Source organism: Seriola lalandi, unplaced genomic scaffold (genome assembly GCF_002814215.2).
Source record: "Seriola lalandi dorsalis isolate HSWRI2012SDOR001 ecotype SW California unplaced genomic scaffold, Sedor1 jcf7180002054559, whole genome shotgun sequence".
In the NCBI taxonomy this organism is placed as follows: Eukaryota; Metazoa; Chordata; class Actinopteri; order Carangiformes; family Carangidae; genus Seriola; species Seriola lalandi.
This window is the reverse complement of record NW_019525112.1, coordinates 1,741,167-1,756,020: the sequence shown is the minus strand read 5'-3', so window position 1 is coordinate 1,756,020 and position 14,854 is coordinate 1,741,167. Positions and strand designations below refer to the sequence as shown.

Sequence of the window (14,854 nt, the reverse complement as noted above, 5' to 3'; positions counted from 1 at the left end):
AATCAGTAAGTGCATATTATACTCTTCATACCCTAGAAATGTCTGCTTTACTATCTTTGTCATATTTCCATTTACCCTGAACCTGTTTCCTGCTTTCCCTCCCTGTGTGTTGTGTCCACCCCACTGATTGGCTGAATGCACAGAAAAACACACAGGTCAGAGGTCAGTGAGCCCTTGAAGAGTTTTGGGTAAGGTTGGTGACAGCTGACAGGCCGCTAGGAAACATTACCAATGATGCCTCACTCACATTCAATATTTATGGGACTTGTGTGGACCAAAGTATTGAGAGAATCAAGAAGAAGAAGAAGAAATCTGTTTTGAATTGCATGTTCCTGCTTGAGGCAACGGATAAACAAATGATTACCATGAAATCAGCCAGCACATCCTAAATACTAGATTTGGGCAATGGAGAGAAGACATGACCTAAATAAAAAAAATGTTATTCTTTGGTTTCTGTCATCTGAATTAATGGGAGTCAGAAATTGTGTCAGTCATTGCTCCATCTTGGTAGCAGTGCCCCTCTTCTCCTCAGGTTATTATAAGAAGTAATAAGGCACCACAAGGAAATTAGGATCTGATAAATGCCTGATTCTTCACTCTAACATCTGCAAAGTTCCTTTTCTCAGATGGGCACAGGGAAGAGCATCAGGACTGAATCCTCATGGTAACTGAATTATAACATATGAATTCATACAGCAAGTACTGTCACTTTTTTATTATATATGATGTGTTTTGTCTTCTTTATTCCCAATATATTCAGTGTTTACATTTCTTTTCTTTTTTGTTTGTTTGTTTAGCTTGATCCTTGTGTTGTGCTTGTTTTTAAAAAAGATACTTTAGACTCTGGGGAAACATAATTTGCATAGTATCACAACACATCCTGTGCACAACCGCAAACACGCAACATTAGATTCCTTTTTTTACAGTGAGTGAACAATAAACATGCTTCTTCACAGTCTGTATACAAAGGCATTTATATATAGTGCCTCTTTTTAAACATAACCTGTTGGCAAAATACAAAGTGCAGTATATTGCAATAGCTATACATTTCACAGTGTGTACAACTGAACAGTTGTAATTTCAGTATTTAATAATACTTAAACACATTTAAAACAAAAAGCAAACTAAAAGAGAAAAAATAATGAAGAAAAAACGATTTTCTTAGCAGCTCAAGCCCCCCTGCTGGTTTGTGTGCAGTGAATGCTGACTCATAGTTACTGATTATCTAGACTAAGTCCTCAGAAGAGTATGACCATGTTTGAAATCACAGAGAGACTGCATGAATGATAATCTATGAAACACAAAGGCCCACTGTTAGATAGCTAGCTTTCTCATCCAGCCAGAAGGAGGCGACTATAATATCTAATGGCTTTGATTTGAAATAATACAGAAATTGTGGTTCATTTGTATGACTACATCATGATAGTAACAGTGTGAAAAAATACATTCGTGTTATCAATCATGTCATGGTGTGTTCTACCATCAGAGGATCTTCTGGAATGACTTGGAGATACGTAATCTGTGTTGTCAGTTCATCTGCTCACATGATAACTTTGAATTTGTCACCAAAAAAAGCAATGTTAGATGAATTGTGTAATATTGGAAATATTATTTCCGTATATCAAACCAGCATTAATAATATTATTGGACCACATTAGCCCATAATTTGCTTTTTGAATATGAATGTATTGCTGTTTATGAATATTTAATGATCAAATCTTGCCCCAAGACTTTCAAGTCTCCATATAAAAGTCCAAACTGATCTTTAGAATCTGTCACAAAGCAGAATTACATTTGATTACTATCACAACCATGATGTAGTCATCTCACTACAAGATTATGCAAGTCCGCCCCCTATTGACCTAAAAGAGAAATGGTTGAATTTTTCAGTGCATTTCATCTCCCCGTGTGTCTGATTGGTAGAGAAGATACAGTTTCAGTTGTGTAGGGAGGTGAAGGTCGCGAATCCCACCCAGCCTTTGCTTGCCCACAGTCTTCCTGATGTTCAGCCGGCACAGCTGCATTAGAGGAGACACTCCTGGGGCAGGCATCAGGGGAGAAGTAGGAGCCATGACAGAGAGATGCTTTGATTATTAGCTACTGCTCAATGCCCAATGTAAAGACCATGAAAACCTTCACTCAGGCTACTTGTTAAGTTTGTTTGCACTGAATACCTCCTGCTTGTCTCAGCAGCCTTTCCGCCAGGCTGTTGGGGGGTGCGAGGTCCAGTGGCTGTTTGCCTTCTAGGTTCCTGAGGGCGCGATCGGCCCCGTGCTCAAGCAGGACAGACACCAACTCTGGGCTGGACAGACGAGCTGCGACGTGCAGGGGTGCGTCACCTGACACGCTGTCGTTCACACTGGCACCTGAAGGAGAGAAGAGACTAATGAGGTATGATATCCTCACATTACATAACTGATGAAGAGCATTTCTGACAGTTCAGTTAATGCTTTTTCTTCTTCAACAGCACAGAGAACCATACATCCTATTCATTGCTTATATAAAAGCAATTGGGGCATTTCCTAGCTAGACTGCATTTACTCAGGTCATGCATATTCAAATAAATGAGACCAAAGAATGATTTATTTTACTTTAAGTAAAGCACAACATGCTTAACATTTATTTATCCATAAACAATTTACAAATAATACTAATTATATGATGATTCTGCAGTGGTAGAGGAAGTACTCAGATCCCATATATCAAGTACAAGTTATAATTCTGCAAAATGTCACATAAGTAGAACCTATATTATCAGCAAAATCTAATTTTTGTATGTAAAATCTTGTCTGTAAAGTAACCACAAATTATGATTGTTAAATGAATGTAGTGGAGTAAAAAGTACAATATGTCCCACAAAGAAAGTACATTATATTAATGAACAATACTTGAGTAAATGAAATGCAAATGCAGCAGAACCAGAGACGTCACTCACTTCTTTCTGACTCCACACCCCCACATTGAACTGACTCAAGTGACACCACTTGAGACAAGTTATTAGATTTCATCGAGCATCCATCTAGTGTCACAAAAGGCTTTATTTTTACATAATCAATGGTGCCTCCCAAGACCTATAAACAGATTCTGATGTGTAAAGTCAGTGGAATTCCCCTTTAGGTACATTTTAGAGATCATACTTTTTGTATGTTTATTTAAGTACAATTTAGAAAACAGGACTTTTACTTCTAAGAGTATTTGCACACTGTGGTGTTATTACTTTTACTTAGGAAAAGGATGTGAGAACTTCTTCCATCACTGGAAACATCATGGTTGTCCTGATTTGTACTACAGTTATTTAATTTGTCTGCTTTAAATTTGAGATTATACTTAAAGTAAATGTGGTCCCCTGTTCAACCTAAAAGGTCAACACGTTTAATTAAGAGGTTAAATTAAAGTGAGAAGTTTTCTTACCGAGCTGAAGCAGTTTCCTCACAGTACTCAGATGCTGATTGGAGCATGCAACCTGGAGAGGGGAACCTGACTGGTCGATATACTGATCCACATCTGCACCATACTGAACAAGAGGAGCAATGCACTCTGGGTGACCTGGACAGAATTACCACAATCATCACAAAGGTAAGCGATGTACTTGAAAGGATCTGCTTTGAAATCTACTTGTGCTTGACATCTCGGGGAAGAATATGCAATCGTTTTACTTTGTAGGCTACAACAATTAGGCTTTCTTTTCTTTTTTAAACCTTATATATTTCTCAGAGCTTTTCTGATGTTTTGGCACTCTTTGTGCATTTTGTAGCCACTGACTAAGATGGTTCAGCATAGATTATCCGTACATATATGTAGAGGAATGTGACCCCTAACCTTCGGCTGCAGCCCTGTGGATTGGAGAGCTGGATAGGCTGGTCCCAACAGGAGTTGCTCCTTGTTGAAGGAGTAGCGACACGCAGGTTGCATGGCCCCGGGCACAGGCCTCTGACAGAGGAGTCTGTCCATTCACATTTGAACTGTTTACCTGACATAAGTAAGAATATTTTTTTAGTTGATCTACCAAAAATTCTCTTAACTGTTCAATTAAAAGCTAGAATAATGGACAAATCGAGAGAAGACAGTCATATTTTTATAGTGAGAAAGTGTCAGTAAAGTGATAATTATATGTATAACACTATCCAATGATTGTATTTATACCACATTTACTGTAGATCTACCATCAGACATGCAGTGCACTGTGGTGGTTTAACAAGTCGCACTTTCTGTCTGCACATTTCTATTTGTTAATGTGTTATTATGCATTCAGGATGTGTCCGCGTTCTTGTCAGTGTGTGTGTTTGGTTAATCTCTTACTAAAATGCACCTTCACCTTGGTGTGATGTTAAACCCAGAAATAATTGATATGGTTGCCTCCTAACTAGACTACAGCAGGATACAACATACTGTCTTGAATTCAGTTGCATTCACAACAACAACAAAAAATAAGCATAACCAGATGATGATGCCTTACTGACATTTGCCCCATTCTCCATCAGAAGCTTGGCACAAGTCGCGTGGCCCTGTATACATGCTCCATGCAGGGGAGAGACCTGATCCAGTGTGTTCAGGTTTACACATGTACCCTGAGAACAATACACATGTGGATTCAGGAATACTGGAGATGCACATTAGTGGAGTTGTGTTCCAAAATGACATGCAAGTCCATTGTCATCATTAACACAATATTATCTCTCTATAAAATGTTGGGTGATGAATATTTCATATTTTAGTAACGATCAATTGGGTTTTTCACATATATGATGATTTTTCAGGCAGCAAAACATTTGAACACATACATGGATAAATTTCATGTTATAATGTTCTATCCATGCAGTGTAATGTCCCCTTAACATCCTACAAAGTCCCATAAAACTTTACCTGAGCAATGAGTCTTTGCAGAGCAATGACACGTCCATTAAAGGCTGCATCATGAATTGGAGACCAGTCTGATTCCACATCTAGATGTAAACACATAAAAAAACAATAGTTTTGCTCAGTATTATACTTTCAAACAACATAAATATGGATTAAAATGAAATGGTGAAAGACTGTGTGAAGCAGTGAATATACTCCAGCTGCAGTGTGAGCTCACGCTGCCAGCAGCTACTCACCACTCATCAAAGGGTTTGAGAAAAAAACAACAGTTCCAGTTTGACATGTAGTGTCTCGCGGCGTCTCTTTGTGCCCAGCAGACATATTTCATAGTGTCGTTCCAAAAGCTGTTTTATGGCCTGGTTGTTTTGCTTCATAGGAATTTGGAATAGAGGCAGAACTGCGTCCAACTCGAAGTCAAAACACATCTGAAACATGTTTGGTGCTCATCTGTTTTCAGTGCATTTGGTGTTGTGATGTCATTTCCTCTCGGACAAAGTACTTGCCATGCAGGAAGCAGGCTGGTTGACTTTAGCAGTTGGGTCTCAACCAATGAAGGTGCAGGGGGAAGAAGCACAAGGGCCTGTTGAGCAGGTCTGTAATGTGTGTGTAATTTGAGACTGTACCACACCCATCCTCTCCGGCAGGAGAGATAGGGGGTGTCGGGGGAGGACATTGCTTGAAGTGGAGAAAAATGAAGGGAAATGAATGAGTCATCTGCATGTGTAAAGTTGTGCTCCACTGTAAATGCATCATGTATTATTGGTTTAAAAACATAGGAAGCTATTACTGTGCTGTAAAAAAAAAAAGAAAAAAAAAAGAGGTTTTTAACACACTATAGTGTAATTATAAGTAGATATCAGGCTTTATTGATTTATTTATCACCAACTATAACTCACCTTGTAGGGACCATATGTGGTGGCCGGTGTATAAAATAATGAATAAAGTAAAACACATTTGTAATAATATAATATATGTACTCATAAAAAAATTATTAATGTTGACCAATACTGTGCATTAATAAAGACTTTAAAATGTCCTAATATCTGCTTATACCTACATTAGAGTGTGTTGCAAGCTATTTACTAAATGTTAATATAGTGCTGATAAATGCAAAATGGGGGACTTAATTTTCTAAATACTTTTTTAGTGATTTGTTAGGTTGCTTTGCAAAACCCAGAAAGTCCACTTGTTGTTCAGACTCTCCAGAATGTGGATCGGGGGCTTAATAGCCAGACAGCCAGGCAGAGTTGAGCACCCATGTTAACAATCTACTCTGTAAATCACTGAGTCCCTAGCAGGTCCGGTGACCTCTGACCTCCCTGAAGGGAACAACCTGATAATTTCCTCACAGGGTTCAGTTAAGTTCCCACACAACATCTGTATGTTGATAATGAAATAAATCCAGCTTGACTTGGAGCTAACAATCATGTGAGGGGATACACCCCGGTGATTACTGATTTAGAATAGTGGCAGTGCCTCTTGTGGACTATAGATATGATACAATGATGTGTAGCCGTAGAAGCTTTTCACACATAGCTATTCTCAAATGTATAGTACCAGTAATATCCACTGTGTCCTGAGAGCTAGAATCAGATTATATGCAGACCAGCAGAGGGCAGCAACAGAGAGCAGACGTTCAAACGGCAAGTCAGTACTCTAACTACACTCCTTGGGGAGTTGTTAATCCCTGGCAGCAGGCTACAAGCTTGCCATACAATTGACTTTGTGCCTTGTCAGAGAAGGTGCATATGGATTAGAATACCATTGTACAAACTCAATGAATACCCTCTCTGTAGTAGTGAATAATGAAATCCCTTGATGCTTTGTTACCCAAATAAATCTGCTTCAAATGTCCACCAGTCTTCTCAGATCTCAGGCCAAGTAAGCAGATTCAGCAGCTGCCATGGCCTCTCCTGCAACTGGCCATGGTGAACGTCAGCTGCATACTGCACTGGAGGGGAGTGGGTTTCAAGTAATGGGTTCTAAATCCTGGTGGACTCAGCTAACCTATGCAATCAAAGTGCACCAGCATGTCATCTTCCTTATCATGAATCTAAGAATTCGACTGAGGCTAATTTATTCCTCGGGCTGTCATTTCTGTTGAGGCACAACACATTTACTTTTAGCTCTTTGTCCTAAGAATTTGACCTTTTCGTGACCTTAGCAAAGAGAAAGATCTTTCCTTATCAAAATCACTCATTTTACAAAGAACATACTCTGCATACTTTCTAGGTTAAATACTCAAAGTCAGTTTAACAGTCACACTTTTACACCTGTTTATACACTTTTATTAATGCACAATTACAGGGTATTTAATACCGTAATGTACTGTAATGCGAAAAGCTACTCAGAAGCCGTGTGGCTGGTCACACACTGGTGCGACAAGTCTAAATGTAACAGCTTTAAGTGGATGATGAGTCCGTTTGTGTCAAGAGTGACTCCCAGTGGGACACTGATGTTTCACAGAGTGACCCACATCAGTATTAAGTGATTGATGAATTGATTGTTTTATTGATTGTGTTGCCATAGTAAATTATGCAGAGAATACAGTGTCCACACTTACAGAGTGGGACACTATATTCTGTATATTAAAGAGCGTATATTCTCTTATTATTCTATTGTTGTTATGATGTGTAAAAGTGTAGGTTGCTGTTTTCCATCTGAGGTTGTTCTGTTCTCTTATAGCTTAATGGTTTGTAATAATCAATAATCAAGACAATTTTCCCTTATTGATAAAACAAAGTGTCAAGTCAAAATCTATTATACTTTTATTGAAGTGTATTTTCTTCAGAGATGCTGTGCAGTGGAATAACTCGCATGAATCTGAAGCTCATTTAAAAATATACAGTACGTTTTTCTGAACTCACCAAACTCAAGACCTAAATCACTATCACACAACAGTCCATTGTCGGTCTCTTGTATTGTGGCACAGTTAAGCTACAACTGCAGGGATTAAATGGAAGCACATGATGATTCAGCCCCGTGATTTGTCAGAGAGTTGGGTCATGGACTCATTTCCTCTCCTTTTCTTTTCTTTTTCTTCTTACTCCTCCTAACACGGTAGCCCACTTCTCTCTTTCTCCCTCTCTCTCTCTCTCTCTCTGTCTGTCTGTCTGTCTCCGGTCCGTGATGGCATCCCCCCGGCTGGAGACTTTCTGCTGCCCGAACCGAGACGCTGCGACAGAGTTTGTGGTCACCTTCCAGCCCATCCTGTTCGGGGCTCTAAGTCTGGGAAGTGCAGCTCTGAGCCTGCTGTTTGCTATCTTACAAATTTTGCCAAAACGCAAGGGCTACAGAAGACTGGGACAGTATCCTCTGCCAAGGCCTGCTTCCTCCTCACGGATATTGTTCATCATCAGTATATGTGACATACTGGGATGCGCAGGTACAGCACAAACTGCTGCTATGTTGCCTAGTTTTTTTTTTTATTTCCTAGCTGAGAAAAAGAGAAAAGATCAGGTTGGTTTTCTTAGCGTGGTGTGGCTGGGTCTAATTACGCACGAAAATATTTAGCTTTTAACCCTTTTATTGCTCTGCATTTGCCTGTCTGGCCTGCTCTGTTCACACAGAGAGAAAACATGAAACACAATGGGTGTACAGCTAGGAAAAATGTAATTGCCTAAAAGGACAATTCAGAACTCTAAAAAAAAAATAAAAAAAATGAATAAAAATAAATAAATTAAATAAATAAATAAAATAAGGCTGGCACCATATCACCATATCAGATTTTCACTGCACCATTATCATGGCCAAAAGAAATCGCGATAACAATATTATCGCAATATTTATAGAAACTTTGAAAATATTTTTTGCATTACATTTACATTTACTCATTTGATTCTTTTGTGCAAAGTGACTTACAAGTTAGAGACATCACTTAAGCCTCAATAATAATACCATTGCTATGATAACAAGGCTGTCAGTCAAATTCCTCTGTAACTTTGTTTATGTATGTTTTATCTCTTTTATGGTAAATGAATAAGACTCAAATTTGAGTGAAGGGAGGTGGAGAGAGAGGCTGTAACTACAAAAGTGTATAAAAAGAACAATAACACTTAATGGATGGTGAAAAGGAAACCAGGTGAACTGGTAAACCAAAAAGTACACAAGGCCTAACATCATATCATCATATCAATATTTAATGTATTAATTATCACGGTTATCATCAATTCCGATATATCGCGATATCCCCAACGCATATGTTAACGACCAAGTTCGCACAAAATAGATGTATTCAAATATTTAGTTGTGAAGCAGCTTACTTCTTATAACACAAAAGAATAAATCAGCGTCTCGTGAGTAATGAAATGACTCATAACCACTGCCCATCTTCTTTCCTCTTGGTCTTCATTGATTTGAATGCAGCATTGCTCTTAAAACAACCAGCTCTTAGAGAATTATTGCTGCACAAAAGGCTTTTAGACTGTTTTCATACTGTTGCGAACTGTTACATCACAGCCGTTGTCACATTTGAACTGTTCATTCACGGATGGTGAGAGCGAAGGCAGATGAAGTCATGTATTTCTGTGTACTTAGTGCCCGGTGAGATTTCATTCACCACTGCAAACTTAACAGCTTGAAGCACACCCACGACACGATTCTTAAGTGAAATACACAGCAGCACGCAGTCTGCATCGCATAAAGATACTGGGAGAGCGCCTGTTTCTTTTTCCATGCCTCTCTGCAGTGAAGAGTTTCATGTAGGAAATGGAAACACCCTTATAAAACCCACCTGGAGGCAGTTCATATTTCCATGATGTAAAACTGCTATTAAAAGGACTCCGTGACAGACTCTAATTAATTCATGTGCTAAAAAATAGAGACTGAAAAGAAGCAGTTTGATGTGTTTTAAGTTAATTAAACCCAGACAAACGTTTTTAGCCCTGCTTGTGTTTGTATTTGTTCCTCTCCTCCTCCGTTTGTTTTTGCTTTCAAAGCAGGAATTGTGCAATTTTCTCAACAGTTACAGTAATGGAAGTTTTTTTTTTACTTTTATTTTTTTTTAACTCTTCCAGGCATCATGATAAGGTCATCAGTGTGGCTGGGCCTGCCTAACATCATCGACCACATCTCAGTGGTCAACAACACCGAAGTCTGGCCAGAGGTCTTCTGCGTTGGCAGTGCAGTATGTATCACCTCCTTCAACAATCAAACATTTCAGTTTAAGCCTTTATGTGAGCTGAGCGACCGCACAACATATCGTGTTTAAGTATAATTTGATGAATGACAGATTATGGAAAGGTGCTATTGTTGGAAAACAACCACGTCATCGCATGCATTATCCCGGAGAATCCCGATTCCGCGGATTACCGAGGTCATTTGTTTTAATGCGTGTTCAACACAAGCATGTGAACAGCCAACTGTGAAATATCTGTCACAATGCGTCTTTTGAATCTGTTACAGGCACAGATAAACAGAAGATAAACCTCACAAAGAAGGCACAATTACTCATACCAAATTATGTCCAATTTATGTGTTACAGATGTGGATCCAGCTGTTTTTCAGCGCTTCTTTCTGGTGGACCTTTTGTTATGCCGTTGACGTCTTCCTCGTGGTGAAAACATCTGCAGGAATCAGGTGCTCATCACCCTTGCACTTTCCATTTACCAAAAACTCAATTATCACCTGAAGCACAAAGCCTTACACTGAGCCGTCACTCACACCAAGCCAAATGTGTAAATGTCTTTTATAGATGTAATGCTTCTTTGTTCACCACCTCATTCACCCCAGGAAAAAAAAAAAAGAAAAAAGATACAGAGCTGCAGCATGTGTTGTGAGCTCAGGTCTCATGACTTCTTCCTTTCCCCATCAGCACCATTATCCTCTACCACATGATTACATGGGGTCTGGCTGCGCTGCTGTGTGTGGAAGGCGTGGCCATGCTCTATTACCCATCCATCTCTGAGTAAGACTGTTTGCTGTTCCTTTATATTCACCAACACGCACCTCTCACCGCTGGCTCGTCTCTTGAGGCGATAAACGAAAGATCACTGACATATTTTGTGTCGCTGCCCCCCCCCCCCCCCCCCCCCGGGAGTTTGGGTTAATGATATTTAAGGTAAAATACCGTTTACAGGAACTGCTAATTACATTTGTTGCATTTTTGTGCAGTTGCGAGCAAGGCCTCCAGCACGCAGTCCCTCACTACGTCACCACATACGCACCGATGCTGCTCGTCCTTCTAGCCAACCCTGTCTTCTTTAATCGAACCATATCTGCAGGTCAGTCCCTCGCTCTCAGATCTCTCTGACTAATACTGCCTTACACCCCCACGCGCGCGCGCACACACAGAGGCAAAAATAACCACCTTTCTCGATTTTTCTTCCCCCTCTCAATCTAGTGACATCTTTACTGAAAGGACGCCAAGGAATCTACACAGAAAACGAGAGACGGCTGGCCAGCGAGATAAAGATGCGCTTCTTTAAAATAATGCTGGTGTTCTTTATTTGGTATGTTACCATCCTTAAAGGAACAGTTTCACGTTTTGGGAAGCACTCTGTTACCCTGGTACAAAATGTGTTATGGTAAAAGTCAGCAATGAATTACCTCATGAAGTAACTATGGAACTATCACAAGATTGATGCCACAGACATGGTGTTCACTGTGATGGATTATAAAAAAAAAAGTCTGCTAATACATTTTAATATCATATTTTTTTATAGATGCTTGTAAGACAAGAAAAAAATTCAAATTACAAAACACAGCTGTGCAGTTGCGAAATGATTAGCTGTGATGTAAAGTATGTGTCAAACATGCAAAACCATTGACCTCATCCTTTTAAAAATAGTTTTTCCCATAATATAATGTAAATTCTCCACTTTGCACTGTTTGTAAATGTGTTCGTTAGAGATTATTTTTAATTATTTGTATTGTTTATAACTCTCACAAGACAAGCTCAGGAAAACTCGCATGTATTAGTCCTCAGCAGAGGTCAGACTAATTAACCATTGTTTTTCAGTGTTCTTTCAGCATGATTAGAGCTGGATGTTGGCTTCACATATGGTGAAAAGAATAATGTGATTTAGAGTCAAACTTTAAAGTATTATTCAGAGCGATTAATGAGTCGTGTTGTTTTTACTCTGATGTTTTAGCTGGGTTCCCAACATCATCAACGAGAGCCTCCTCTTCTACCTGGAGATGCAGACAGACATCAATGACAACAGTTTCAGGAATGTCAGGAACGCAGCCCTCATCACATGGTTTATCATGGTGGGTTAGAAAACATCAACATACAGAATAACGATTATTAGTTTGATCAATGTCTAACACCTTAAAGTGTTGTGTGTTTTTTTTTTTTTACTTTACTCTTTCAGGGTATCCTGAACCCCATGCAGGCTTTCCTCAACACCCTGGCCTTTCACGGCTGGACAGGCTTCAGTGTCGAGCTCAGCCTGGAGCGAAGGAGGGAGCTGGCCTGGGACTCAGTTTCTACTTCAGTGCCTAACGCAGGCGGCCATAACCCCATGGTGGGAACCACTCTGCTCTACCAGAGTCATGTCCAGGAAGCCAAGAAGAGCCTGCTGAGCAACGGACAGCAGCCCTCCGACGCCATCAGTGTTCTCTCAGAAGGTAACTGGTTTTTCAGTGGCAGCAGCAGCTCACCTGTATATCAGGGCTGGTAAAACTGACACACAACTCATCAGCATCGTTTCTGGTACATGGTGTCTCCTGATGCTATGGCTGGACTGCCCCTTCTTAATAGATGACACTATTATGGCATAATATCATCCACTGAGGAACCTGCTCCCTCTGTCTGGTGGTAAGGTCATTTGTTAGTAGAGGTTTTCATCGCTGTGATTAAATTAGTTTCAATGGTGCAGATTTGGATCCATTGAGCAGGATAAAATATGTTTGTTTTTTTTTTGTTTTTTTGTTTTTATAATAACATACTTTCATAACCAGAGTTGTTGTTGAGGTAGCGTTATGTAACACCCTGCAGAATTGCTTGTTTTGATCTATGGCGTTCTGAATAGTACAGTCGCGTGAAATTGCATTCCAAGGGAAGTTACACATTCTGTGTTAATAATGAAGTGCTGAAAACAGTGTTGAATGTGTTTGTTAATTCACCGTGGCACAACATGCTTTTTTTTTTTTTTTTTTTTTTTTTTTACTAGGCAACTTCATAATGAGCACAAATTCCGACCTTTTGTTAAGGGTGCCGCTATTGTGTCGAGTTATCACATGGAGCTTTAAGTGTCATTATTGATATGCAGAGAGCAACGGCAAAGCTGTTTTATATGTAGATGAACTAGATAAAATACACCCGTTTGCCAAAGCATTGGGTTCACTTAGCTAAAGCTAATGCAGTCTAATACAACAAAAATAAAATGCAGTTGTAGTTTGCTGTTGTGTTGAATAGGATTTCAACTGGATTTATTGCAGGTCTGTTGTGTTAGACTGGATCAGTTTTAGTTAGGTGAACCTCATAAAGTGGCATGTGTGTATGCTGAGCACTGAACTTAATTTAAAGGATTAAAATATTAATATTTATTCTGTCATTCTAAAAACACTGAGTGATGACACAGGCCCCTTTTTTTTCCAGTACAGACATGTCACAGGAGGAAAAGCACAGATGTAAATAGTAAAATTAATAATGGCTGATTTCCATTAAGCTGCTTCAATTTCAGGGTCCTGGTATTGTTCACACTGGCTCACTGTCACAGTGTCATGGCTTACTGTGACATTTGAATAGAAAAGACATTGTTAATAATATTAGCATCATGCTAACCCATGCTTTTCCTACTATGACAAGTCAAAATGTCCGCTGTGAAAGAGGCCCGATAAGGTTTTATTAATTGTATTTTGGGATGATTTTGTGAAGCATTTTACACCCTTTTCTACCTTTTTGAAGTTGTGTTTGTGCACCATGTGGATCATGTACAAAAGCCTATCCAGTGTTTTGTGTCACCATTCAGTGTCTCTGAAATGATAAGTCCTTAGAAATAAAGGTAATCTTTTCAAGGATTTATGTTTTTCACTCATTTATATAGCCCTCAATCTGTTTATCATCAAATACAAGTAAGAACAAAATCATATTTTTTATTGTATTATAAACACAATACAAAAAACTCCTCATTAAAGACTACATTTGCAGCTTGTATATTATTTAAAATTCCCAAAATACATTTGTGAAAAAATATATATATATATATATATATTTATATATGCACATGTATAAACACAGTTATGATGGAGGCATCATATCACCTCATATCATAATACCTCAATGAATACAGTTTGATAAACTGTTATGGTGTCATGTGCAGTAACACCCAGTAATCTGCCCCTATTTTGTCTTGCTAGGTTCAGAGTCTAGTACAGTTGAAATCCACATTTCCAGCGAGCTACGAGACTATGAGGATGTAGACGCTGATGGAGAATCGATGGACAACTCTGTGAGGCACTAGCTGGGGTCAACAACAAACTGCCTCCCTCTGCTTCAGCGGTGTGACATTGCATTTTCAGTTACTCTTGTTTTAGTTTTGTCTGATCTTAGCCTCTATTGTCCTCTTGAGACTCTCCCAGATATTAACTGGTCACATGATTTCATTAGTTGGTACGACAGAATGAGTCTAATTCTTGATTCCAAGCCTTTTATTTTTCTCTAAGCCTTCTAAATCTGTCTGCAGTGCAGCGTAGTGGACAGCTAAATAGTCCCAAAGCCAGTCTCATGTATATAGCAGTCGGTCAACAGAACAAACAGGACATTTTTCTCATTAATAACACACAGGCTGAGCTTTCAAGTTGCCTTAAGTGCTTGAGGAAGTATTTCTCCTGGCAGGTTCTCTGAATTAGATGCGCACTGGGTTTGTGATATGCACTCTTGCCGTAAAACTCCTAAGGCACAACAGAATGTAATTTGTTAATTAGATTCTTTTTTTAAAACTACATTACTGTATTTCCAACTGTCAATCTTGTATTTTTGCACACATCTATTTTATACAATATTAAATATCCCAAATTTTTCTTAAGCTTTTGTTGGTGACACTTTCTT

General features: G+C 39.1%; 2 protein-coding genes across 2 annotated transcripts; one reads left to right on the top strand and one right to left on the bottom strand.

Annotated features, from left to right (window-relative positions):
• Positions 1-700: 700 nt before the first annotated feature.
• LOC111662069 (ankyrin repeat and SOCS box protein 9-like) lies at positions 701-5,322 on the bottom strand. Its single transcript, XM_023415815.2, has 7 exons — positions 5,097-5,322; positions 4,864-4,943; positions 4,461-4,568; positions 3,820-3,970; positions 3,412-3,546; positions 2,175-2,366; positions 701-2,038 (listed from the first exon to the last, which is right to left on the bottom strand). The coding sequence occupies exons 1-7, from the start codon at positions 5,179-5,181 to the stop codon at positions 1,887-1,889; spliced, it is 903 nt and encodes a 300-aa protein (XP_023271583.1). The 5' UTR covers positions 5,182-5,322; the 3' UTR covers positions 701-1,886.
• On the top strand, positions 3,439-14,831 carry gpr143 (G protein-coupled receptor 143). The gene is made up of 10 exons (XM_023415814.2): positions 3,439-3,576; positions 7,925-8,245; positions 9,876-9,985; positions 10,343-10,437; positions 10,673-10,765; positions 10,972-11,081; positions 11,201-11,309; positions 11,952-12,069; positions 12,174-12,429; positions 14,164-14,831. Exons 2-10 carry the CDS (start codon positions 7,990-7,992, stop codon positions 14,265-14,267), a joined length of 1,251 nt encoding a protein of 416 aa, XP_023271582.1. The 5' UTR covers positions 3,439-3,576; positions 7,925-7,989; the 3' UTR covers positions 14,268-14,831.
• Positions 14,832-14,854: the final 23 nt, after the last annotated feature.

Bases quoted from the DNA above. Each gene is read 5' to 3' on its own strand.
- gpr143 (XM_023415814.2), top strand. From the start codon at position 7,990: ATGGCATCCCCCCGGCTGGAGACTTTCTGCTGCCCGAACCGAGACGCT. The intron at 8,246-9,875 runs GTACAGCACAAA...TAACTCTTCCAG, and splicing joins TGACATACTGGGATGCGCAG to GCATCATGATAAGGTCATCA. The intron at 12,070-12,173 runs GTGGGTTAGAAA...TTACTCTTTCAG, and splicing joins TCATCACATGGTTTATCATG to GGTATCCTGAACCCCATGCA.
- LOC111662069 (XM_023415815.2), bottom strand. From the start codon at position 5,181: ATGTCTGCTGGGCACAAAGAGACGCCGCGAGACACTACATGTCAAACT. The intron at 4,944-5,096 runs GTGAGTAGCTGC...GTTTACATCTAG, and splicing joins CTCAAACCCTTTGATGAGTG to ATGTGGAATCAGACTGGTCT. The intron at 4,569-4,863 runs GTAAAGTTTTAT...TATTGTTCTCAG, and splicing joins TGCAAAGACTCATTGCTCAG to GGTACATGTGTAAACCTGAA.